Source organism: Stigmatopora argus, chromosome 2, assembly GCF_051989625.1.
Source record: "Stigmatopora argus isolate UIUO_Sarg chromosome 2, RoL_Sarg_1.0, whole genome shotgun sequence".
Taxonomy (NCBI): Eukaryota; Metazoa; Chordata; class Actinopteri; order Syngnathiformes; family Syngnathidae; genus Stigmatopora; species Stigmatopora argus.
This window is the reverse complement of record NC_135388.1, coordinates 3,366,004-3,393,736: the sequence shown is the minus strand read 5'-3', so window position 1 is coordinate 3,393,736 and position 27,733 is coordinate 3,366,004. Positions and strand designations below refer to the sequence as shown.

At 39.4% G+C, this 27,733-nt stretch overlaps 1 protein-coding gene across 8 annotated transcripts in view; it reads left to right on the top strand.

Moving 5' to 3' along the window:
* LOC144089059 (uncharacterized) overlaps positions 1-27,733 on the top strand; it is a 90,915-nt gene that overhangs the window by 51,930 nt on the left and 11,252 nt on the right. For 3 of the 8 annotated variants that reach the window (XM_077619879.1, XM_077619925.1, XM_077619917.1), the window contains exons 13-31: positions 1,717-1,894; positions 1,968-2,070; positions 2,922-3,047; positions 5,887-5,929; positions 6,093-6,207; positions 11,506-11,659; positions 14,672-14,739; positions 14,823-14,892; positions 15,594-15,744; positions 15,824-15,960; positions 16,063-16,209; positions 18,814-19,070; positions 19,937-20,062; positions 20,182-20,299; positions 21,733-21,981; positions 22,052-22,128; positions 24,913-25,094; positions 26,463-26,548; positions 26,619-26,810. In XM_077619879.1, the coding sequence (XP_077476005.1) occupies positions 1,717-1,894; positions 1,968-2,070; positions 2,922-3,047; positions 5,887-5,929; positions 6,093-6,207; positions 11,506-11,659; positions 14,672-14,739; positions 14,823-14,892; positions 15,594-15,744; positions 15,824-15,960; positions 16,063-16,209; positions 18,814-19,070; positions 19,937-20,062; positions 20,182-20,299; positions 21,733-21,981; positions 22,052-22,128; positions 24,913-25,094; positions 26,463-26,548; positions 26,619-26,810 (2,579 nt within the window). The remainder of the gene's footprint in view (positions 1-1,716; positions 1,895-1,967; positions 2,071-2,921; positions 3,048-5,886; positions 5,930-6,092; positions 6,208-11,505; positions 11,660-14,671; positions 14,740-14,822; positions 14,893-15,593; positions 15,745-15,823; positions 15,961-16,062; positions 16,210-18,813; positions 19,071-19,936; positions 20,063-20,181; positions 20,300-21,732; positions 21,982-22,051; positions 22,129-24,912; positions 25,095-26,462; positions 26,549-26,618; positions 26,811-27,733) is intronic. The other 5 variants (XM_077619889.1, XM_077619900.1, XM_077619909.1 and 2 more) reach the window with 5 other exon arrangements.

Sequence of the window (27,733 nt, the reverse complement as noted above, 5' to 3'; positions counted from 1 at the left end):
TTGGTCGGTCAGTTAGCAGGTAGCGCTCTGATTTATGTTAGCGGGCGACCTCGGGGCTTGGCAAAAGCGCCATGTGATAATAATGTCAGGAAGAAGGCTTCAGTTTGACGGAGAACTTGGCACCGACACCCCGAGCCAACGCTTATCTGCTCGCCGACAATCAGCCAGTCGCCGACGCTTTTAGTCCACTTAAAGTTAATGATGTTCCCACGTGACGGGACGACGATTTGCTTGATCACGGGGGTGCCGCGTGGAACCTCCGAGCGAGTAGATAAGGCAGATTTATCGTTACTGCAGTTGTATAGCTTAGCCTGAAATGTCACGGTGGATTTTTTTCTTGCTATCTTTTGTCGCTGGAGGATTTTCTTATTCGCCGTCAATTTCGCGCCTTCCAAATCTTGTCTGAATCGCCGGCAGTTTTTTCGTGCCGGTGGAAATCGCTAGAGGCTTTTTTTGGGGGTGATTCAAAGTAAGGCAATTGCAATAATGGCCAGGATTCTATTACCTTGGTTCGCGTGTGTTCTACTTGGCAATGGCTCTCGTTTCTCTACAGGAGACAGCAATTGGCTTCCATTTCAATGATTGTCTATAAAGTCTGCATGCCAATTGTCCCTTGCCAATTACCTCATTCATGGCTATAGACATGACATATGAGCATATCTGTCAACCTCGGCCAATCGCTCCCCTTATTAATGATTGAAATTCCCCTTATTAAGTGATAAGAAACCGTACAAATGCAACGCGGCACATATTTACTCACATCGGGTGCACTTAAAAGTCGAAAATTTTCCCCAAAGTGAACGGAGTGCCCAATCAGTCGGTGAGTCTTTTGTACAGTGGTGACTCGAGATACGAGCTTCATTCGTTCCGGGACCGAGCTCGTATGTCGATTTACTCATAACTCAAACGAACGTTTCCCTTAGAAATGAACTAAAAACTAATTAATTTGTTCCAATCCTCTGAAAAAAAACACCCAAAACAGGGTATTGTATTGGAAAAACATTTTTATTTGTTCTAACTCGCCATCTAGTAACAAAGTAACACATAACTAGCGGTTTAATAGTACTAAAATGTGTTTAATAGTATTAAAATTAGACAGATTTTGTGGAGGGGAGAGAGAGAGACTTTATGCACGGCAACTCACTCGTAACATAACATAAACAAATTTAAATGAACTTGGATTACGATGCAGACACACTCAAAAATAAGTTTAATCTAACCTTACACTAAACTTAATTCTCATTTTGTTTTCAATTTAGATACCTTTCTTCTCCCGGGCGGGTTGGCTCTATTTGCCCCGCCTCCACCCTGACTTTCAGATGCAACCTATCGAGGGTTGTTTGCTTTTGTCTTCCCTTCAAAATATTCCCAAAATGATGCACACAAATGTCCTCACAATAGGATAAGGCACAACCACTTGCCCATGACGAGTAGTATACTCCTCTCGTATTAGCGATCGCTCCGCCATTCGCACTGACAAACGGGGAAAAAAAACACTATCAAAATTTGTCTTGTATCTCAAGATAAATATTTGCCCGAAATTGTACTCGTATCTCAAATTGCTCGCATGTCAGGGCACTACTGTAGTTACGCGAGTAATTGAAAACAGTCTTAGCCCATCCATGCTGATGACGGAGGACATATTGATATCGGAGCACAATTTATGGACATTGAAGTGACCCCAGGTAGTAATGTTCTTGTTCTGTTTCCCCACAGCTACAGCTTGGAAGGCCTGAGCGCCGGCCAAGAAGAGGCCCGGCGCCCGGCCAGTCAAGGCCCCGGCGTCTCCGACTCTTCCAGAATGCTCCGGCACTCGGTTGACGAGCGCGGCTCGCTGGTGTCCCTCACGGAGGAGCAGGAGGAAGCGGGAGTGCCGTGCTGCACGGAAAAACAGGTCGGAGTCCTTAAACGCTCGTCACGTTTGTCGTTTCCCGCGCGTCACTTCCAATGATCTGTCGTCACTGCAGCAGTCAAGACGCTATCGTCCCTTGAGGAACAACTGCCCCTCGATGACCCTGCCGCTCACCAAGTCCGTATCCATGCTCGCCATCAGCCACAGAGATATTGATGGTGAGTGGCGGAAATATGGTAGGAAAAATTATTGAAGGTGAAGATTGTCAACGTCAGAGATTTTGCTGCGTCTGGCACATTTTTTTTGTCTTTGAATAGTCTGGTTTTGCAAATCTAAATGATTGGGATTAATGACAAATCTTGGGAATGATGAGTCGACGAATATTTATTATGACAATTAAATCACGTTTTGAAATGAGCAGGATTTTAAACAGTGGAATGAAATTCACTTTTTTGGATACGTTAAATATTTTTATATTGTTTTATTGTATGGATTTCTTGTTGGGCTCACTTTTTCAGGTACCAAAATAAGATACAAAAATCTAGATTTTTTGGGGACCACCAAAATAAAATAAAATCTTGATTTATTTATCTATTTATTGGACCATCAAAAATAAAATTAAAAAAAATCTTTATTTTTTTTGAGACCACCAAAATAAAATAAATTCTTGATTTATTTATTTATTGGAGCATCAAAAATAAAATGAAAAAAATCTTGATTTTTTTGTTGGGACCACCAAAATAAAATAAAATATTTATTTAATTATTATTTTTTTGGACCACCAAAATAAAATATTAAAATCTTGATATTTTTTTTGACCACCAAAATAAACAACGACTGGCACTTTGTCAAGATAAACAAAAGTCTGAGGTGTTAAATTTAAATTTATGGTGTTTCAATCCTAATATGAAGAAATCCTAGCCTAACAAATTACAAAATATCTTCCGTCGTCAAATCTTACTGATTAATAAAGGGATAATATTCTGTCTAAACATGTCACACGGAGTGACAGAAAAAGTGTTGATTTTTCTTGCTGTGGTTCTTCTTTTCCCACCTGCTGCGTTATCAGTGGTGGGACGCCTGCGGCGGAGGAGGCGGATTTCCTTCTCCTTCAGCCTTTCTCCCATCCTCACTAAATCTAAGTCTCACACCTTTTACGGTGACTCGTCCACTAGCGACGATGACGATAACTTCAGTAAGTATTTGCGCTAGCCGCCGTCATCGTCGGGATGTGTGACGTCACCCCCTTAGACGCCGTGCAGTTCCTTCTTTGTCCACAGCGAGGGCGGGCAAATTTAGCCGAATATTTTGATTTCATCTCAATCAAATACGTGCTCATTGATTTTGAACATTTTAGGGATACGGAGTCTACATTTTTCAGTTCTCATGCTAAAATAGGAACCGTTTTTTAAAAAAAAAATCACTAGAATGGCCTTGCAAAATACTTAATACTTTCATAATTTGAATCCCTAAAAAATATTTTTGTAGTGTCTGTCACATTTTGTACAAATTGGAAATTATGATTGTGATGAAAAATATGAAAATCTATATTACCCTAACAGGCTTTCAACAATACTTGAAATAGATTAGATTAGATTAGATAAAATTAGTTTAGATTAGTAGAGATTAGATTAGATATAATTAGTTTAGATTAGTAGAGATTATTTTAGATTATTTTTGATTATCTTAGATTATTTTAGATTAATTTAGATTATTTTAGATGATCTCAGATGGGTTTAGATTATTTTAGATTAATTTAGATTATTTTAGATGAGTTTATATTATTTTAGGTTAGTTTAGATTAGTTTAGATTACTTTAGATTATTTTAGATTAGATTTATTCATCCCGTATTCGGGAAATTTCATTTTCACAGTTAATAAATAAATAAATAACGTGTTGCTGCTGAAATATATTGTAAAATATATTTGTATTTATTTTATTATAAAATAATATTGAAAAATATTGTAAAAAAGAAAGAAAAAAATATATAGATGTATCCACGTATATGTCCATTTGTATTTTTATCTTTTCAACATTTAAAAACGAGACCTAAAAGTTCAATGTGGCCTTTGGAGCACAAAACTTGTGAAAGAAATTTCCCTCTTTTCCGTTGACCGGGGACTAGTATTTAAAAAAAAAAAAAAGGACTGCCCGCGCACCATAGTGAACCCGAGTCCACGAGAGGTCGGCCCACTCAAGCAGAGGGAGAGCTAAAATATACATGAAAAATGAATTATGAATTTCAGCAAATAAAAATGCACCTCATGCTTTACGGCCACTGTTTTGATCAAAGTCTACTTTTGAGTGCAGCTCAGCAAAATGAACATCTGGAGTTCCGAAAAAAGTTTATCGAAACCAGAAGAAGAGCATTTTTATTCCGATTCAGGTGTTTAGTTATTTCTTAGTGTTTGAATACTTTGCCTGTAGCGCCTATTAAGTCTAAATTTAGCAGCCTTTAATGGCAGCAGGCCTAAACGGCCTAAACGGCGTCGTCCTTTGTCAGCTTTTGGCCTTTGGCCAACGCGTACCTTCATCAGTGTGAAAGTGTTTTTTATTTTGTCCGTCCCCTGCGATTTAGGAACTTAAACATCTTGATCACAAGCATTAAGGCAGACGCTCGGGGAATAAGGGACATGGATTATCCCATTTCCTACGCTGCATTTTGGTGCCAGGACCCCTCCGAGTATTTCTGAACTCCGAGAATGGGAAGCAGGTGTGCGAAACAGACCTTGCCTTTTTTGGGGGTGAAGTGTAGACATATTAAAATGATGTTAACGGCGATAGATGTTCGATTTGAACGGGTCGGCGCTAGTGTGGTTGTCGTGATCACAATTTTAATTACGGCTCAATCTTGTGTGTGAAAGCTAGGTTTTCTCGTACTTTTGTTTGAGTTTGATTTATTTAATAACAGCACATATAAATGAACATGTTCGTATTCATATTCATATTACGTAGCATATATATGTAAATACAGTAATCCCTCGAATAACGCGGCTTCAACTTTCGCGGTTTCAATACATTGTGGATTTTTTTTCTGGGGGATTTTTTTTTATTTTTTTTGTATGTCTTGCTACTAGAACTCAGCACTGAAGTAAAAAAATATATAATAATTTTAAAGTTCATAAAAATGTGATAATCCACGCTGAAACTTGCAAACGGAAGCCACTCCCCTGTCCTCCGCTTGCTACTAGGACTCAGCACTGAAGTTATATATATATATATATATATATATATATATATATATATATATATATATATATATATATATATATATATATATATATATATATATATATATATATATATATATATATATATATATATATATATATATATATATATATATATATATATATATATAGGAGAGACCCTACTTTGCGCTTTTTCATTATCGCAGCCATGTCTGGTCTACATTAATTGCGATAATCGAGGCTAATTTCCATCTCTAGTCCTTTGTGCAGGTTTAAATTAAACGATGACACACACACAATTAGCACAGTTTTAGACAGCATTGTGATCGCAATTTTGTTGGTCTAACAACCAGGCTTTAAAATGATTGGCCAAGAGCCTCAGAGACGGGGGTCCACATATAGTACCGTATCTTCACGACATTATAAGGCGCACCCTCAATGAATGACACATGTTATTTTTTTTCCAAATATAAAGCGCACTGGATTATAAGGCACCCTGTCTATTTTGGAGAAAATTTAAGACTTAAGTGCACCTCATAGTCGTGAAAATACGGTAATTGGTATCGAGTTCCAGGTATGTGAGGAAAGTGCTTTGGCTGAATTCACTTTTTTTAAGGCAACTACACAGTCACCTCTAGAGCCAGCCCTTGTTGATGTGTTGGAATTTCTTTGTACACAACCTTTCAGTGGAGGAGGAGTCTAAATGATCTTTTCAACATTTAAAAACTAGACAGAAAAGTTCAAAAGTTTGCCCACCCCTCGCCTACCATGTGAAAGAAATGTAGATATCATCACTTAGATGAAGAATCCAGTTTTGGACTAACTCTCCCATTTCTTTGCAGGCATGAGGTCCTTCTCCAGCACATCTGGATCGCTTGCATACAGGTCAGTAGAGTCGTAACTAGCGCCATGCTAACATTCCCATACCTGTCAACCTCTGCCGATAACTGGTTTGTAAGGGGAATCATAATCATTTATAAGGGCAGTTATCGGCAGAGGTTGACAGGTATGCATTCCCAATGTTAAATGTCTGCTTTTTTGTGGGTAGCATATCGGAAGAAGAGCCAGGGTCACTGCGGAGCGACGCCGAGGCCGGCAAGGGGGGCACCAAAGTCAGCCGCACCTTCAGCTACCTCAAGAACAAGATGTACAAAAAGAACAGGGTGAGGCCACCCACCGAATCTGTCTTGCCTTTCCTCACTAAAATCCTCCATCGATTAAACCCAGTGCCTTTTTTGCAACGTATAATTAGCCATGGAGAGCATGTTGGAATGGCGGTTTTAGCGGTCGTGGTTTCAAATTCCAACTCAAATCTCCTCGTTGGTGGAGTTCCTATGTTTTAATCACCGTCCTCTGTCATCCACAACACGAGCGCGAGTGTTTTTGGTAATGGAAGACGAACTTTCTCCAGATCGGTTTTCATCCTCGTGATCGGTGCAGGTTATGTTTAAGTTGTTTTTTTTTTAGATTCAGGTTTGGGATATTGAAGACCTTAAGTTGTCTGTTTGTATTTTCCCAATTCTAAAGGGCGTATGACTGATTTTCTTGCCAAAATTCAGCTGTGATAGACAACAGACGTGAGCTAATTGAAAACGTCTTCACGGCCGCAACTGTGAGGGATATTTTATCGACATGTGCTCCGACTCTAACTGGTGACGAGTTATGGTTGCGTGTACCCGATTCTCTCACTAAAGACGTAGTCACACCGTCCCTTTTAAGTCCAGACCAAAAGTTAAAAGTCGAGACGAACAACAAATTACTCCTTGTCAGGGGCAATTTATGTTACAATTTCCGTATTTTCTCCCATTTACGCCATGTGTGTCGCTTAAAAAATGATGACTGAATTGAGGGTACGACTTATAAGCGCACAAATTAGGTGACAAAGCGCCATAACGCAAGAAGACAATGTGGCCGAAATGGCCATTTATATCAAAATTGAGAAAAGGTAAACAGATAACATGCAAAAAAAAAAAATGGCGTCTATCAATGAAATTCAAGAAAAAAAACGTATCTTGCATAAAACGTGGAAAAAAAACTCACTTTTGCCTGCCATCGCTCGCTCAGGGCGCCGCCATCTTACCTAGGGATGACAAACTAGAGCGCTACGGACACACTTCCTGGTTGTACTGCTCACATGACTTCCTTTTTTAATTTGTCTACCTGCAATCCAGCAGACGATCCTTTCGAATTATACACAATCTCAGAAATTACAATGTGCGATGATTTTTCTCAAGATTTCATCTTCAAAGTAACACATTTGTACTCCCAATTAAAACCATGAATATGGAGGTGAAAATTATCAATCAGGGGGCGGCTTATACGAGAGAAATTGTATAATTCAACGATTTTAAGGGTGCGGCTTATACGCGGATGCGGCTTATATGCGAGAATATACGGTAGTTTAGCCTGCGTGTTTTGGGGATGTGGGAGTTAACCGGAGTACCCGGAAAAAAAACATCCAAGCACATACCTGTCAACCTCTGCCGATAACTGCCCTTATAAATGATTATGATTCCCCTTACAAACCCCCCAAAAACCTTACAAACACCGTACGATGTACGGTGTTTGTAAGGTTTTTGGGGGTTTGTAAGGGGAATCATAATCATTTATAAGGGCAGTTATCGGCAGAGGTTGACATGTATGCAAGCATACCCCCACTCCGCATAGTAAGAACCCACCTGGGATCGAACCATCGACCCCAGGACTGTGAGGCTGACAGGCTTGAAAATAAATCTAACAGTAAAACTGGAAAGTCAAGGTACGAAAGGGCTTTAAAACGGTGAAATAAATGAATAAAACTTTAAATGGAAGTCATTTCTTCACCTAGTGTTTATGACTTGACACCTAGCCTCAGTCAAGCGCCTTGCCTATATACTATGTCCAAACGGGCCGTTACTGCAACGGTGTCGTCATGGCGTCTACGCCAAGACGCTCAATGCAGAAGTATCAACCCCCACTTCCTCTTTGTCACTCGTCTCAATGGCGTCTTGTCGCTACTGATTTCTGTCGCTGCTTGTCAGAGCTCGCTCGGCAATGTGGAGCCATGGCTTCTCGTTGAGGAGATGGAAGGGTTGGCACCAGGTAGGGTGACCCGAGTCCGTCGTAATTGTTTCTCCAGCAACGCTGATCTTACAAACGTAGCATTCCGGTTGTTAAAAGTGTTGTTCGAGCTGCTCGCTTGCATTTTTTTTCCAATCTTAACCCTTTAATCCCAAAGCCATTTCCATCTTCCATTGCCAATCTAAAATAACGTATGCAGTACTTTACACACTAGGGTAAATACAAGTTAATCTCCATTTTTTTTTTTCATGAACTCACCTTTTGTTGACCTTTTATGGAAGTGACACTCGCTAAAGGGAGGAAACATGCGAGCATTTTTAACTGTTAAAATAAGTTTGGAAAACTTTTTCGCAGTGTGAAATTGAAATAATGTCAAAGTTAGTTGAGGAGGAGGAGTTGTGGTGAAGGGTGCGAAAAGGAGGTTTGCTGAATTATAATAACGTTAAAGGGGAACTTTTTCTTTTTCTTTTAACAATTGTTATTACATGAATGCATTAATAATCAGCATACTTTGTCTGGATGAGTATTTGACCCATGCAATGTAATATTGCACTGACTAACCTTTATTTTCCAATTTGTGAGTTTTTTTATTGACTGATTCTTTATAATTTTTGGTTCGCTGATTTCAAATCTGACATTTGCTTTCATTTTCATGCGAAGCGGATTTTTGACGTTCATATATTTGAGTTATTTTATGCATATTCTTCATATATTTTCACCCAATAACTTTTCAGCCCGTTGCATATCCGCATACATTTTTTCCGAATCTTTGCGAACATTATTCTTCCATACTTAACTGCTATTTTTTCAAATACCCACTGTAAAAAATATCCTCTCACAATAATTTTGCCTTGCACAAAAAAATAATATTAACCTGTGAATCTAAAAAAAAAACTAGCACTAGCAAAAAAACCAATGCTAGCTTTGGATTTGTACCAAAAAAATATGTTTTTGCATCAATCCGACAAAAACTAGCACTAGCAAAAACTAATGCTAGCTTAGGATTTGTACCAAAAAAAATACATTTTTTTTCCTCAAACCTTGTTGTCAATTCTGCTACATTTTTTAGCAAACAGCTAGGATGCAGACAAATACTCATAAATTCAATTTTGTTAGTTTTGTGCTAAAACAATGAAAAACAAAGGTTGCACTTAACGATGGTTTATTCGCAATTCGTCACGGTGGCACGTACACACCTCCCTTACGTTTCTGAGTAAATCTCGCATGCTATAGCCCTCGTGTGTCAAAGTGGTGGCCCGGGGGCCAAATCTGGCCCGCCGCATCATTTTGTGTGGCCCGGGAAAGTAAATCATGAGTGCCGACTTTCTGTTTTAGGATCAAATTAAAATGAAGAGTATAGATGTATATTAAATTTCCTGATTTTCCCCCTTTTAAATCAATAATTGTAATTGTTTAATCCATTTCTTGTGTTTTTAGTTCAAAAATCATTTTGTAAAATTTAAAAATATATTTTAAAAAAACCCTAACATAAACATTGTTTTAGATCTATAAAAAACTGAATATTCAGGGCTTTTAATCCAGTTCTTTTAATCCATTTATATAAAAAAAAATCTAAATATTATATCTAAAATGGTCCGGCCCACGTGAAATCGAGTTGACGTTAACGCGGCCCGAGTCTGACACCCCTGCTATAGCCCGACTTACGCGTTTTCGTGATTTCCTCAGCCCGATTGCCGCCGACATTCTCAGCTCAAAACGCCATTGGTCGAGATTGACCGTAGACATTTTAGTTGCCGTGACGACGCACCGCAACTGCAATCGACGTCATTTCTAGTTAATTCTTCTCTCTGGTCTTCATGATGACTCTTCTTTGCCATCTCTGGAAAGCTTCTGTGGTTAGTTGCATTACTCCAAAAAACAAAAACAAACAAAAACTTCGGAATGGAATGACTTCTTAAGATACTCTGTGAGCCCCAAGTCTCATCTGAGGTCACCCTCGACAGCTTTTATTTCAGCGCGTGTACGTTTTCCTTTGGATTTTGCTAACTTTCAAGATTTTTGATATCCCGCTGTCAGTTTGTTTCTTGGTGCCCGGAGCCGTTGCCTTGTTAAGCTAAGCTTCGGAAACTCTGCCCGCGTCCGTTTCCTCTGGCTTTGGGTGGATCCTATTTGACGTCAAGCCTGGAGAATAGCGCCCCTTGTTCTTCTCCACATCATCACGTCGTCGCCATTGCGATGACCCAATGCGAGAAAGGTGACGTCATTTCTCTGTCTGTCCAAAAATTGGAAAAAGTGATTCCGGGAAGATCAAGTTGCGTTATGTCAATCTTAACAATTGACTCTCTTGATTTTTGTTTCAAGGCAGTCAGGAAGCAACTTGGATCTGTTTGGTCATTAAAAAGGGCTCTCTCGTTACTTTTGTCCCGTTAATTTAGCAGCTGGCCTCGTAAAAAAGAAAGAGGAAATGTGCATTCGGCACTTCCTTCCTCCTACCAGCGGTCCGGTTCCTTCTTGAGACAGCACGCGGGGTCCAATCCTTGCGAAAAGCACCCAAATTGTGCTCGACTCCAAAATCCTACGTTTCATGTAATGAGGCAATTACAGTGGTACCTCGAGATACGAGCCTAATTCGTTCCGGGACTGAGCTCGTATGTCGATTTTCTTGTAACTTAAATGAACGTTTCCCATAGAAATGAACTAAAAACAAAATAATTTGTTCCAACCCTCTGAAAAAAAAACACCAAAAACAGGATATTGGATTGGGAAAAACATTTTTATTTGTTCTAATTCGCCATCTATTAAGAAAGTAACAAATAACTAGTGCTTTAATAGTACTAAAATGTGTTTAATAGTACTAAAATTAGACAGATTTTGCGGAGGGGAGACTTTTTGCACGGCAACGCGCTCGTAACATAACAAACAAATTTAAATGAGCTTTGATTACAATGCAGACACACTCAAAAATAAATTTAATCTAACCTTACACTTAACTTAATTCTAATTTTGTTTTAAATTTGTATACCTTTGACTCTATTGGCCCCGCCTCCACCCTGACTTTCAGATGCAACCCATTGAGGGTTGTTTGCTTTTGTCTTCCCTTCAAAATATTCCCAAAATGATGCACACAAAAATGTCCTCACAATAGGATAACGCAAGACCACTTGCCAACGAGAAGTGGTATGAACTCCTCTCATATTAGCGATCGCTCCGCCATTCGCACTGACTAACGGGAAAAAAACACAGAAAAAAAATGTAACACTCGTATCTCAAATTGCTCGTATGTCGGGGCATTCGTATGTCGCGGTACCACTGTAGTTCACAGCATAAATAATGGGCCGCTCCATATTCCGAGACCCCCCGTCGTGCCCGTAACTGGTCGGATTCTGACGAGGACTTTCCAAGCATGGAGTATAAATCTTTGTTTTGGTATGCTTTTTCAGGAAAAGGAGCGAGAAAAAAAGGAGAAGGAGGCCAAGGAGAAGGTGGTCAACGGGCATCACTTTGCCGCCACGGGGTCCGGCCATTTGCCCACCTGCTCCCTCTGCTCCCAGTGCAACAAGGCCCTTGGCGGCAAGGAGATCTTCCAGTGCACGTGTAAGTGTTCTCCCGCACAATCTACTGAGAAACTGCGCAACAGTTGCCGTTTTATTTACAACGTTAATCACGTTTTATAGCGGCTATCAAAAGCCGTTCGTTCGCCAAGAAGATTATCGCCGTGGTCGTCACTTGGCAGAGGGTTTTCAACGGCAGCTAAGAACTTGAGCCGTGTTTATTTCTTTGGGCGTCGACTTCGTTTTCTTTTGTATTGGTCGTTTGCTTTCAGTGTTTTCAATTGAATTGAATTTTTTTAATCGTCATTATACTGGAATAATGAGATTTAAAGCTTCACCACAAAGTGCACAAATAACAGCAACAAACAAGCAAATAAATAATAATTAATAACAATAATCAATAAATACACAAATTATAAATAAGTAGTCAACAATATAAATGAGTAGAGAAGTACACAAATAACAACAAACAAGCGAACAAATGAATCATCAATAAATACAGTGGTGCCTCGAGATACGAGCTTAATTCGTTCCGGGACTGAGCTCGTATGTCGATTTACTCGTAACTCAAATCAACGTTTCCCATAGAAATGAACAAAAAACAAATTAATTTGTTCCAACCCTCTGAAAAAACACCCAAAACAGGAGATTGGATTGGAAAAACAGTTTTATTTGTTCTAAATCGCCATCTATTAACAAAGTAACGAGTAACTAGTGCAAAAATGTGTTTAATTGTACTAAAATTAGACAGATTTTACGGGGAGAGAGAGAGACTTTTTGCACGGCAACGCGCTCGTAACATTACAAACAAATTTAAATGAACTTGTTTTTCGATGCAGACACACTCAAAAATAAGTTTAATCTAACTTTCCACTAAACTTAATTCTAATTGTGTTTTAAATGTTGATACCTTTCTTCTCCCGGCTTGGCTCTATTTGCCCCGCCTTCTCCCTGACGTTCAGATGCAACCTATCGAGGGTTGTTTGCTTTTGTCTTCCCTTCAAAATATTGGATTGGATTGGACAACTTTATTCATCCCGTATTCTGGAAATTTCACTGTGACAGTAGCAAGAGGGTGATTAGACAGAACAACAAAGCAAAATCACAAAGTACAAAGCAAATCAAAGTAAATGGGATCATAAAGAATCACCAAATCAAAACATTAAGACAGAAAAGCAGTGAAAATGCAAAATGAGCAAGAGTGGACGGAGCTACCGCCACCTCCCAAAATGATGCGCACAAATGTCCTCCCAATAGGATAACGCATGACCACTTGCCAACGAGAAGTAGTATACTCCTCTCATAATAGCGATCAAGCTCCACCATTCGCAGTGACTAACGGGGGAAAAAAACTGAAAAAAATGCAAGGCTCCGCCCAGTGCTCGTAGAGACATTACAAAGAGGGAGTTGCAACCAGAAAGACTAAAAAATGGCTTTTATTTTCCAAAAAGCGCTGCAGAACGGACTCGAAGTCTAGCTCGTATTACAAAAGGAGTCAAGACGGGGGAGGAAAAAGGCCCGAAAGAGGATGTCGCCGCTTGCGCAAGATTTTGACACAACAGTCTAAAAATGCAGAAAGCGCCTTTCCGCTCATGCGTGCCGACTCGCCGCTCGCTCGCTCGCTCGTCACTCGCGAGGGTGTTTCCAGACAGATGTCGGCTTGAAAGACGTTCACGCGTTCGCACAGCCGCTCTTTTGTGCGAGCCCGAGGCGACGCGCGGGGCCTGCCTCCTCCGCACATTGCCATAAAAAAGACCTCGTAAAAGCATTTAAGAGGAGAAAATGGCCGCGGGGCTGCCGAGCCATTATAAGCCGGGTTGCGTCATCTGCAAGGTGAGCGATAGAAGAATTAAAAAAAAAGGATGAATATTTGCACCCCAAAAAAATAGATTCGAAAATTCCATAAAGTAGAAAATACAAGAAATGTTGTTGACAAAAATCTCCATAAATTGGCACTAAAAAAATGAATTACTATAAATTCAAAACATTCAAATGCAAAAAGTTAAAAACAATACGGAATGGGAATCATGAAGAAAAAATTAAAATATACATCAACAATTGCAAGGATGTGGAGAATGAATGATGAATGAACCTCAAGAACAATGTTAATTAAATGCATTAAACCTAAATAAGAATCATAAAAGTACTAACAATATCTGTTAAAAACGTCATTATAAATAGTGAAATAGGATTTAAGATTATTGAAACTAAACAGACAACATTAAAAGACTGAAAAATGTTAGATGTATATATATATATATATATATATATATTATAGCGATAAAATAAACTGTAGAATTACATTCAGTTACTTTATTATTTTTTTGTCTTGATATTGCCGGATTTTTAATTAAATTACTATATTGTTGTTATTATTATATACTTACAATATTGAAGTGTTTTTCTGCCTTTATAAAAAATAATGACAAGAACTATTAATAGTATTTTACCTTAATTATTTCATTTTAAAGCTTTAAATTGTATTTAATCATTTAATATTGTATTCTTTTCCAACTAAGTAACATTGAGAGCAGCTCGACAAAGCTATCCAAAAACTTTTTACATATAAACACATACTTTTTGGTGAAAAATATCATCTTTTCCAGTTTCCCACACCAGCTTTAACCAATTTTCCGTCCTTTTTTTTTTTATTAGTGCGGGTACCCAAGCCCTTTTAATCAGTATGAAGTCTATTACCAAATACAAAACTAAGGGACAAACTTAGCATTCTTTTTATGAACAGTCAATGTTCCTTGCGTGTAACTTTTCAATAGAAGTAGCGATGACGTTTGAATCGCCCTGGGAAACAAGACTATGTTTGTCCTCCAAACTCCAGACCAAATCGTACTTTGGCAATCTCTCCGCCACTGAAAAACTTTCCCATGCATAGCGCAAGGCTAATGTGTTTGTCAGCCATCTTAACCCCCTCCCTCTCTTCGGTATTACTCCCGTGTTGCATCACGCGCCACAATCTGCTTTCTATTAGCGGACCAGTTTTCCAGCCACCACACCTTTTTTTTTTTTTGGTTGACATTCTCCCGTTTTTCCTTTGTAGACTGCAACTCCTGCGTGCACAAGAGCTGCAGAGATGGCCTGGCTGTTTGCGCCAAGGTAAAGATGAAGGTAAAAGAGTCCCAACAATGCCTTTTGAGCATTGTCTCGGTGGCTAATAATGACGCTTCCTCTGCTTTCTCATCCCTGGCCAGTTGCCCAGGCCGCAGTATAACACCGTGCCGGACTCCAGCTCGTTCCCCGGCGTCACCATGAGGAGCAAAAGTGAGTTACAAGTGGCACTCGTGGCTTATATGAGAGAAATACCATATTTTCTCAGTTGTACGTCGCTTGAAAAAAATGACTGAAGCGAGGGTACCGTATTTTGCTGTTTAATATTACCCCCCATTTAATATAAACGGCAGGGGTATATTAAATGGCGCACAAAGCGGGGTGCATCAACGTTTTGCAGACTAAAACTATTTACTGCTCAGGTCAAAAGTACTTACTGCTGAATAAAGTCTGACTTGGAATTTTAATGAACGTAAGTATCTATAATTATGCCCCCATGAACGCCATACAAATCTTGCCAAAAAAGCTGAGTTGTCGTTTAATATATGAATATTAAACGGCAGGAGTACATTAAATGGCGCACAAACGGTAGGCTCAAAAAAGCAAAAATCATTTGATATACCCAGATATATTAAACCGCAAAATACGGTACGGCTTATATGCGCACAAATTAGACTTGACGTGCTCGAAACTGCAAGGTGACTAAAGACGAAGTGCACAGACATAACACAGCGACCGATTGGGCAAATCGATCATTTTAGAGAAAATTTTAGACTTAAGTGCGCCCTATAGATGTGAAAATACGGTAAATGTAATATCGGGATGGAATTGTGATTCTTATCGTATTTGCCAGAAATGAGGCAATATGCACCCCGAGGATACACCAACCAGTTTGCTTTTCTTCTTCTCTGCAGCCAGCGGAACCAGGGAACGCCCCTGGTCGGCCATCTTGTCCCCGGAGGACCACGCAACTCAGACGACGCAGCCGACGCGCCGCCACACGAGCCTCATGCCTTTCCACGGCAACAACTTGTCCAAAAGCCTCTCCATTAGCAACATTGCCGGGTGAGCGAGACCCTTTTTCGTAACGGTCCCGAAACACGCGCCTTGACCTCCGTGTGACCCCTGTTCCTGCCCCCTGCAGGCCAGTGTTTGACGAGATCCCCATCAGGGGTCTACGCTATCTCTCACAGTCCACCGACTCGCTCAACAGGACCAACGCGGTCACGGAGTCGATGGAATCGCTCACCGACGAAGGTCATTACACACCATCGCAACCATGTAAATAAATGAAGAGCCGTTAAGTTGCATTCACGAGGAGTTTTCGGGAAAGTCCAAAGTCAAAGCGACCGGTCTTAAGGCTGAGCTTGTGGTCTTTGACAGGGACGGAGATGATGGACGGACAGTTGATGGGCGAGTTTGAGGGGGAGGCCAAGGAGATGGAGGCCGACTCTTGGAGTTTAGGCGTGGAACAGCAATACCTCCAGCTGCTGGACCGCAACGTGGTCAAGAGGCAGGACGTCATCTACGGTATGTACAGTTGTTTCTTTACTCCTATTTTTTTGCTCATTTACAAAAATCTGCGCAAATTTATACAGTGGTACCTCGAGATACGAGCTTAATGCGTTACGGGACTGAGCTCGTATGTTGATTTACTCGTAACTCAAACGAACGTTTCCCATAGGAATGAACTAAAATCAAATTAATTCGTTCCCACCCTCTGAAAAAACACCCAAAACAGGATATTGGATTGGAAAAACATTTTTATTTGTTCTAATTCGCCATCTATTAACAAAGTAAACAAAATAACTAGTGGTTTAATAGTACTAAAATATGTTTAATAGTACTAAAATTAGACGGATTTCGCTGAGGGGAGACTTTTTGCCGGGCAACGTGCTTGTAACATAAAAAACTAATTTAAATGAACTTGGATTACAATGGAGACACACTCAAAAATAAGTATAATCTAACCTTGCACTAAACTTAATTCTAATTTTGTTTTAAATTTTGATACCTTTCTTCTCCTGGGTTGGCTCTATTGGCTCCACCTCCACCTTGACTTTCAGATCCAACCTATCGAGGGTTGTTTGCTTTTGTATTCCCTTCAAAATATTCCCAAAATGATGCACACAAAAGTCCTCACAATTGGATTGGATAATTTCATTCATCCCGTACTCGGACAGTAGCAAGAAAAGGCATAGTTATAAGTTAGACAGTACAGTCGCAAAGGCCGCAGAACAACAAAGCAAAAGCACAAAGTACAAAGCAAAACAAAGTAAATGGGATCATTAAGAATCACCAAATCAAATCATTAAGACACAAAAGCAGCAAAAACACAAAACGAGCAAGAGTGGACGGAGCTACCGCCACCGGCTGCCACTTGAACGGCACCATTTTGGTTGCGGTAGCAAAAACAGATACAGACTCAAAAGACGTAAAGTTGGACAAAAACTGGAACCACACACAGGAAGTCTTCCACAAGATGGGGAACTTCTGCAGACTGTGACCGAGGTAGAGAATATGCAGAGTCATTCTTCCAAGCTTATCTGCACGACCACTCGTATTAGCGATCGATCCGCCATTCGCACTGACTAACGGGGGGAAAATAATTGAATATCTCAAATTGCTCATATTTCGGGGCAGTCGTATGTCGAGGTAAAACTGTACAGGGGAAATACAAAACACACACCGCATAAAATAACAGCTTCCATCTTTCTATCTTCTAGCTTTCCATTCGGGAAAACCAAGGCCGAAAGCTGAAAATTAAAGCAATTATCTTTTTTATTTTGAACATAGACCCAACCAATTATTATTGAGATGTTTTTGGTAAAAAATATTAATTTGATATGCTCAGAGCTACAAAACAATTTAAAAGTACAGCTTACTCATTTAGCATTACCATTAGAGAAGATTAAAAATGGACAAAATCCAAATATTTAACTTGAGCTCTGGAAAATGTGATTTTAATTCCTCGGGTAACAATTTTTCTTGTAATAAAAGAATCGCTTGTCTGCTTTATCACTCTGACGTCTGTTCCTCTTCGGCGAAACGCGCCTTGACGGGTTCTTATCGTTTTCACTCCATGATTTCTCATTTATTTGCTTGGAAGATGATAATTAGAGATGCATCGAGGGGGGGGTGCTTCTCTCTTTAGTTAGCTCCCCATAGCTCATAGCTAACACACTGTCACTCACCAGCCAAGTTGCCTCAAATAGCAAGAGAAGTGTACGATACCGAGCTATTCGCTTGCGTAAACGTTATACAGTACAGTAATCCCTCGAATATCGCGGCTTCAACTAAATTGACATATGAGCTCGGTCCCGGAATGCATTAAGCTCGTATCTCAAGGTATGACTGTACAGTTGTACCTCGAATAAAAATACTAACTTTATTTGCGCGGTGTGTTGTTATTTTCAAAATTAATGATATTTTCCTTGTGAAATTCTAACAACAAAATTGGTATAATAGGAAAAAATATTAGATTTAGATAAGTACAGTGGTACCTCGACATACGAGCAATTCGAGATACGAGTAAAATTTCGAGCAAATAATTATCTCGAGATACGAGAAAGCCAGGTGGCCAAGACATGAGAGGCTGTTTATGATTTTAGCGCTTTGTCTTTTTTGCCGCATCTCTTTCGTGTATAACAGATATCTACGAGCACTGGGCGGAGCGTTGCATTTTTTTCAGTGTTTTTTATTTCCCGTTAGTCAGTGCGAATGGCGGAGCGATCGCTAATACGAGAGGAGTATATACTACTTTTCGTTGGCAAGTGGTCGTGCGTTATTCTATTGTGAGGACATTTTTGTGCATCATTTCAGGATTTTGAAGGGAAGACAAACGCAAACAACCCTCGATAGGTTGCATCTGAAAGTCAGGGTGGAGGCAGGGCAAAAAGAGCCAACCCGGGAGAAGAAAAGTATATAAATTTAAATCAAAATTAGAATTAAGTTTGGTGTAGGGTTATATTAAATTTATTTTTGAGTGTGCCTGCATCGTAATCCAAGTTCATTTAAATTCGTTTATGTTATGTTACGAGCGCCGTGCCGAACATTTTCAACCACTGTATTGTTGCCACATCAACGCTGTATTAAAAAGAAAAATGAATGAAAAGACTTGATGATTTCCCGCAGAGCTGATGCAGACGGAGATCCACCACTTCCGCACGTTGCGCATCATGTCGGAGGTGTACAGCAAAGGTCTGCAGAAGGAAGTGCAGCTGGAGCCGCAGATCCTGGAGCGCCTCTTCCCCGCCCTGGACGAGCTGCTGGATTTCCACACGCAGCTTCTCCTGCGCATGTTGGAGAGGAAGCGCGACAGCCTGCCGGAGGACGGGCGCTCGGAGAAGGGCGTGGTCGTCCACCGGATCGGCGACATCCTCCTAAGCCAGGTGAGGGAGACGGACGGACGTCCTCAAAACTTGATTCTTATTCTGTTTTACGTGCCAGCTTTCAACATTTTCAAGGGCGAACATTTATTTTATTCCTTGGTTGCCCTTGGCGGCGCTAGGCATCCAATCCTTTTGGACTAGGAGAGGCTGGCAGCAAATGATTGCTAGATGAGTTAGATATCTCACAGCACATGAGCATTGGTTAAATAAAGTTAACCTCTATGGTTGTCATTGGGTTGATGGTTCTTTTTTTTTTAATGAGTTTATAGTAATACATTTTCTGTTATTTTGTTCACGTTTGGAGAATTTTTACAAAACCAAAAAATGAGGAAAAAAGTTACATTTATTTTATTAAAAGAATATCTTAAATTTAAAAAAAAAAATGCTGTTATTTTGTTCACGTTTGGAGAATTTTAACAAAACCAAAAAATGAGGAAAAAAGTTGCATTTATTTTATAAAAAGAATATTTTACCAAACTGTAATTTTATTTATTAATTAAAAAAATGGTGAATACCAGGAACTAAGATAAATAACAATATTATGGAGGAAGGAAAAGTGTAAGAATTCCAAATTGTTTGTCAAAGAGTTCAAATTTACCCCAATAAAAAGAATGATTTGTCATATAATAATGATGAATCAATCAATAGCACTGTTACACGTAATAATAAGATGTAAAGTTAAAGAAAATATGAGGGAACAACATGAATATATTTTAATTCAAAACCTGTGTTAGCTTTCACATGACCTAATTAGCATTTTATGCTCCTGGATTCTTTGGAATTTTTTAAATTATTTTTTTTGTGTTCTACTACTCTGCTCACACCCGCACAAATTGTAACTGACTTCCAACCCATTGCTTTTCAAGTTCTCCGGATGCAACAGTGAAAGCATGAAGAGTACCTACGGGAAATTCTGCGGCCGCCACAACGAGGCGGTCAACCTGTACAAGGACCTTCTGACCAAAGACAAACGTTTCAAGGCCTTCATCAAAGTACGTCTGTCTTCTCCATCCCGAATTCGTGGGCAACTTTCCCCCTCCACTCTTCAAACGGCTCTACCAAGTAAAGGTTCCAAGACCAAATGAAGGTTTATGTCATCTTCTTCCCTCAGAAAAAGATGAGCAGCACCATTGTTCGGCGTCTCGGCATCCCAGAATGCATCCTGCTGGTGACCCAGAGGATAACCAAGTACCCCGTGCTGATTCAGAGACTTCTGCAGCACACCACAGGTCAGACAAATCCTGCCAATGGATTCCACTCTGGACTTGCATGGGTTTTCTCTGGGTACTCCAGTTTCCTCCCACATCCCACAAACATGCTAGGCTAGCTGGTTAAACACTCCAAATTGCCCCTAGCTAGGAGTGATTTGTTGTTTGTCTCATTCTGCCCCGCAATTGGCTGGCCACCAATTCAGGGTGTCCCCCGCCTGGTGCTCATAGTTGGCTGAGATAGGCTCCAGCACCCCCCACGACCCTTGTGAGTGAGGATAAGCGATTTAGAAAACAACAATAATTATCATTCCTACAAAGCAGCAAGTACCGAATTTTTCGGACTATAAGTCACTCTTACACTCAACTATTATATGCCTTATTTCTTTAACAGTTAAAGTAATAATACATTAGGGAACAATAATAAAAATAAAATAAATCTGTATATTAACAGCATTACTTGTTGGCAGTCAGAATGTAAAAAAAACAAGCATATGCAACGTTTTTGTCGCAAAAAAATGATGCCTGAATCGAGCGTACGGCTAGCAAGTACCGAATTTTCCGGACTATAAGTCACACTTACACTCAGTGGGACTAATATATGCCTTATTTCTTTAACGGTTAAAGTAATAGTCAAGTAGGGAACACTAAGAAACTATAAAATAAATCTGCATATTGACAGCATAACTTGTTGGCAGTCAGTATGTAAAAAAACAAGCATATACGACGTATTTGTCGCTACAAAAAATGATGACTGAATCTAGCTTAAATTAGACTTGACATGCACGGAACTGCAAGGTGACAAAGACGAAACGCCATAACGCAAGAGAAATTAATTTTGACGTCTATGAATGAAATTCAAGAAAAAAATAAACCGTATCTTGCATAAAATGTGAAAAAACTCACTTGTGCCTGCCATTGCTCGCTCAGGGTGCCGCCATCTTACTGACAATCCTGACCACTATTTACTACACTTCTTGGTTGTACTGCTCACATGACTGACTTTTTGAATTTGTCTACGTGCAGGCAACACCCTTTAGGAATTTACAATCTAGCAGACGGTCCTTTTGATTCATACAGTATCTCAGAAATACCATGTGCGATGATTTTTCTTAAGATTTTCCCTTCAAAGTAACACATTTGTACTCCCTATCAAAGGAATATGAAGATGAAAATTGAATCGGGGCGGCTTATACGAGAGAAATTATAAAATTCAACGATTTTAAGGCATTTTTGAGGGTGCGGCTTATACGCGGAGGCGGCTAATATGCGAGAAATTACGATATATTAGTCGCACCTCATTGTAAGTGCGGCTTATACTCCGGAAAATATGGTACTTGTTGCTCTATGAGAGTGACGGTTACTGTTGGGAATGAAAATATGAACTCCTCCTTCTTTACCCGTTGAGAAAGCAAATAATGTCTTGCGTGCTGACCGCTTCCTTCCGTGCGCAGAGGGCGACGGCGACTACGACGACCTATCGGAGGCATTGCGCCTGGTAAAGGAGGCCATCGCGTGCGTGGACTGCCGCGTCAACGAACACGACAAAAAGCGACGCCTGAAGGATTTCCACAGCCGCACTGACAGCAAGTCTATCATGATGATGAAGAGTGGGCAAATCTTCGCCCGCGAGGACCTTCTGCGCCGACGCCTCGTTCACGACGGCGCGCTCCAGCTCAAGAACAACCAGGGACGCCTCAAAGGTAGCGGACGGAACGGGAACGTCTTTCGTTAATGTGACAAACAAGTATTACGAGCCTTTCATTTCCACAGACGTCCACGCGCTGCTCCTGTCGGACGTCCTGGTCTTCCTCCAAGAGAAGGATCAGAAATACGTCTTTGCCATGCTGGTAAGCGTCCTCACAGGAAAAAAACACGTTTATGAAGCTTTCTTAGCTCAGGATTCGGGCAAAAAAACATACAGAAAATTGCAAAGAGTATCTCAATGTTAACGTGGGTTTGTTTGGAAGAAAATACAGTAATCCCTCGAATAGCGCGGTTTCACTACATTGCGTTTTTTTTTCCGGGGGATTTTTTTTTGTTAATTACATGTTTTTGTAAGTTCATAAAAATGTGAAAATCCACGCTGAAACTCATAAGCGGAAGCCACTCCCGTCTTCCGCTTCTAATTGTAAAAAATAAATAAATTAAGAAAAAAAAATTGCTACTAGAACTCAGCACTGAAGTAAAAAAAAAAAATAATAATAATAATTTTTTAAGTTCATAAAAATGTGAAAATCCACGCTGAAACTCGCAAGCGGAAGCCACTCCCCTGTCTTCCGCTTGCTAATAGAAAAATAAATAAATTAAAAAAATATATATTTTTGCTACTAAAACTCAGCACTGAAGTAAAAAAATAATACAAATTTTTTAAAAGTTCAATGTGAAAATCCACGCCGAAACTCGCAAACAGAAGCCACTCCCCTGTCTTCCGTTTGCTAATAGTAAAAAAATAAATAAAATAAATTAAAAAAAATGCTACTAGAATTCAGCACTGAAGTAAAAAATAATAATAAATAAATAAAATTTGTAAAGTTCATAAAAATATGAAAATCCACGCTGAAACTCGCAAGTGGAAGCCACTCCCTCATCCTCCGCTTGCTACTAGAACTCAGCACTGAAGTAAAAAATACACTTTTTAGAATTTATTTATTTATTTTAAATAGGGAGACCCTACTTTGCGGTTTTTTATTTATCCCGGTCATGTCTGGTCTATATTACCCGTGATAATCGAGGGATTACTATAGTCATTTAAATGACTAGATAATTAAAAAAATTCCACAATTAAATTTAAAAATTCACAATGTAGACAATACCGGGAGTCCTCAGGTTGTTACAATGTCCACATTTGCCATCAAATGCAGTTTTGCGACCACCCAGACCTTACCTCGCTGACCGTCAAAGTCAAACAACTTTTATTTTACATAACCTATATACATAAGGCCATTGGGGTTGCATGTATGGTTCATTTTTCCATGTTCATGTGTGAGTCCCGTGTTTTTTTCCGAGCTATCCCTAAATGCACCGCAAATGTGCCTGGCGTCCAAGTTCTTTCACGGAAACTCAAATCTGATCCACGTGGAAATTTGGGTTACATTACCAATGTAGGAACAGAATTCGTTCATAACTCGAGGACTCCATTCCACATCCCCTTGAAACCTATTTGCAATATAATTCTCAAACAATTACAATAATGATATAAGTCTTCCATGTATCATCATTTTTTCCATCATAGTGCGCGCACACACCGAGTGAGCAAGGGGGGGCGTGGCGGCCTGCGGCAAAGAAAAGCACACTCATCATGGCCAAATTACTCCGCCATTTCAGAGTGGAGGCCTTTAAAAAGACAAATAACATGTTTGTAGATTGGAGGGCAGCCTTGGGCAAAAACACTCGAGTAGTGGAGTGGAGCGCTAGGCCCCCCCATACCAAACTATCCTATAGCGTGATATCCAAGGCTATACAGCTGTACTCCTGTCCTATAGGTGGTGCTATTGCACCTTTTTATAGAGTGAATTTCGCACGGAAGCGCCATCTGCTGCATGTTAGGAGAATGTAACGCCATAAAGTGAAAAAGATGCTTCATATGTACAGTATAGCATACCTGGCAACCAATTGCTCTTATTAATGATTGCAATTCCCCTTATTAAACGATGCAAAATCCATACATATTTACAGTAATCCCTCGAATATCGCGGCTTCAACTATCACTGTTTCACTGCATCACGTTTTTTTTCTGGGGGATTTTTTTTTTTGTTAATTACATTTTTTTGTAAGTTCTAAAAAATGTGAAACTCCACGCTGAAATTTGCAAACAGAAGCCACGCCCCTGTCCTCCGCTTACTACTAGGACTCAGCACTGAAGTAAGAAATAATAATAATACATTTATTTATTTGTTTTTTTAAATGGGGGGTGACCCTACTTCGCGGTTTTTCGTTTATCGCGGCCATGTCTGGTCTACATTAACCGTGATAATCGAGGGATTACTGTACTCCATAGGGCGCACTTAAAAGTCTAAAAAAAATTCTCCAAAGTGGACTGGGTGCCCAATCAGTTGGTGCGCATTTTGTATGCCCTAAATTCAAGTTTCTGTAGATAGTGTTGTATGACGCTGACAGCTTGACTGTCTGGGTACATTGCTTGCTGACGCGCTATATTTATATAGTGACTGACGTGCGTGCAAATATCAAAGCATGACAACATTAGCAATCGACGATGACGTTTAATCCGATGTCGCATATGGGAAAAGAAATCGCAATTGACCAAAGCAACCCACTAAAATGGATCGTTGCTTTACTTCTAATCTTTGAGGAATATTTAATTAGCTGTGGGTTTTTTTCTTCAATATTTTTGCGAAATATTTTCCTCAATGTTTTCATTTGCCTGCCTACAATGACGCTAACCGTTTTGTTTTGTTCTCCATCCTTTGTTTATTCCCTCTTGTGTATCCTCTGCTCTCATTTGACGCTTCCTGCCATTTTTCCTTTCCGCTGCCTGTCACTTGTACAACTCATTTCCTGCCATCATCATCATCATCATGGCCGTCCTCTTCTCCTGTCGTCATTTGTCTGGGTCTTCATCTACTTGTGCCCTCCCACCACCTCAACTGGACCCAACCCCGCCACCCCGGCAGGACCAGCGCTCTACCGTCATCTCGCTGCAGAAGCTGATTGTGCGCGAGGTGGCCAACGAGGAGCGCGGCCTTTTCCTCATCACCGCCGGCAGCGAGAAGCCGGAGATGATGGAAGTGCTGGCCAGCTCCAAGGAGGAACGCAACGCTTGGATGCAGCTCATCCAAGACGCCATGCAGTCCATGTGAGTACTAATTAAAACATTTAAAAATTTAAAAAAAACACCCATGAGGGACTGGGTCCAACTAAATCAAATCAAAAGCCTTTATTGTCATTAGACAATAGCTGCGTATAACTAAATGAGTGGTGCTACTCCCACAAAGTGCGTGTTTCTCAGTAAAAACATAAATAAGTAATATAAAAAGTCACATCCGGGCAAGGGAAATTCTAAAAAAATAATAATAATAATCTGATGAACATCTTCATGTCAGTTTTATGCCAGACAATTTTTAGCTGAGGCCACGTTTTAAGTGGACATTTTAGAATTTCTTTCAGTTTTGCTTAAATTAGTCAGAAAATGCAGTTTAAGTGAATCTTCTGTTAAAACGTAATACAAATGTAAATAAATATGGGGGAAAAATATTTTTTTTTCCTTTCATTTTTAAATAATTAATATTTTTTTAGATCTCTGAGAATGTTTTGTTAGGTGGCTAAAAAAAGACTTTTAGAATTTCTTTTATTTGTGCTTAAATTAGTCAGCAAATGCAGTTTAATTGAATCTTCTGCTTAAATGTAATAAAAATGTAAATAAATATGGGGGATTTTTTTTCTTTCCTTTTTTTCATTTTTAAATAATTATTATTTTTTTATATCTCATAGAATATTTTTGTTAGGCGGCTCAAAAAAAGAAGACTTAGAATTTCTTTCAGTTGTGCTTAAATTAGTCAGAAAATGCAGTTTAATTGAATCTTCTGCTTAAATATGTCAAATTTAAGGCCAGTGGCCAAATGTGGCCTGTCAAAGTTAATCACATTTCCCGATTTTTATCTAAAACAAACAAATAATTATAATAATATATATGAATGTAGTTTTCTAGAAATTGTGTTTATGTTCGAATAAAATGCTTTTTTTCTTTTTTCTTTTAATTTAAAAAAGAGAAAATGACTTTTTTTACTGTTCCCCTTTTTGTAATAAAAATGTAAATAACAATGGGGGCAAAAATACATTTTTTTCCTTTCATTTTTAAATATTTTTTTTTAAAATTATTTCTTCTTAGGTGGCTCAAAAAAGAAGAGTTTTTTGTAAAAAAAAAAAAAAAAAGGGTCAACCCCAATAATCGATTGACTGTCGAAAGGATGATTTTGGAAAAAAAATTCATGTGTTCATATTTTTAATGAATAACATTCCCAGAACATTGAGAAAAAACTCAATCTGGCGTTAACTCTATCACTGCCATACATGACGATCGACAACCAATCACGTGGCTCTTTCGTCCTTTTCCTGCCAGCCCACACACTTTTAATGAATTTCCACATCTCAGCGTTGTCAATGTTAAAAAGTTAAGAGAGTAACAGAAAAAAAACGTATAGTTAGTTCCCGTTCTGCCACGCAGGGAGCGGGACGAGGACGAAGGCATTCCCAGTGAGACGGAGGATGACAAACGACAACAACTGGAAATCAAAGCCAAAGAGATGAGAGGTGCGCAAACCACCCCAAAACGTCTTACGGGCACTTTTATTCACTATCAACAAAATCGTTGTTTGTTCAGAACTGATGAAAAAGAAGGATTCGGAGATCATGTCCCTGCTGGAGGAGAAGGTGCGGCTCTTCCGGGGCATGTGCGAAGGGGTCGCCCCCCTGGAAGAGCCCTGCCGGCAAGCCGAGCCCTTCTTCAGGGCGTCGTCCGGAGGGCCGGAGCCCCCCAGGGGGGCGTGCATAATGAAGGACGCTTTACTGGAAGGTAAAATACACCCCAAAAAAAGTATTCTACATAAATAAACACAGAGCGGATAGATTTGCTCACCCAGTCTGACAAATTTAGCTATTTTAGTTGGGATTTGTTGGATATTTACTTTTTTAAATTGTCATTATACAAGTAGAATGAGATTTAAAGCTTCACCATGAAGTGCACAAATAAATAATAAATAAATAAGTAGTCAACATAAATAAGTACAATAATCCCTCGAAGAAAACAAAGGACTTGGACTAAAACTCCCATTAACCTGTTTTTTGGGGGATTTATATCAAGTGGAGAGGAACTATTTTCACTGTGTACAATATTTAAAGTATTTTCATATATATATATATATATATATATATATATATACATACACATTATATTTAGATTTTAATACATTAGTCTTTTGATATGGCTATAGGTAAAATATTTAGTAAATATACACTTTTTGATAATTGTACTTGTCTATTTCTGTGAAAACATGTATTGTGGCAGTAATAATGGGGGTGATCCTACTTTGTGGTTTTTTGTTTATCGCGGCCATGTCTGGTCTACGTTAACCAGGATATTCGAGGGTTTACTGTAATCAACATAGATAAGTAGTCAACATAGATAAGTAGTCAACATAGATAAGTAGTCAACATAGATAAGTAGTCAACATAGATAAGTAGTCAACATAGATAAGTAGTCAACATAGATAAGTAGTCAACATAGATAAGTAGTCCACACAGATAAGTAGTCCACATAGATAAGTAGTCCACATAGATAAGTAGTCCACATAGATAAGTCGTCCACATAGCTAAGTCGTCCACATAGCTAAGTCGTCCACATAGCTAAGTCGTCCACATAGCTAAGTCGTCCACATAGCTAAGTCGTCCACATAGCTAAGTCGTCCACATAGCTAAGTCGTCCACATAGCTAAGTCG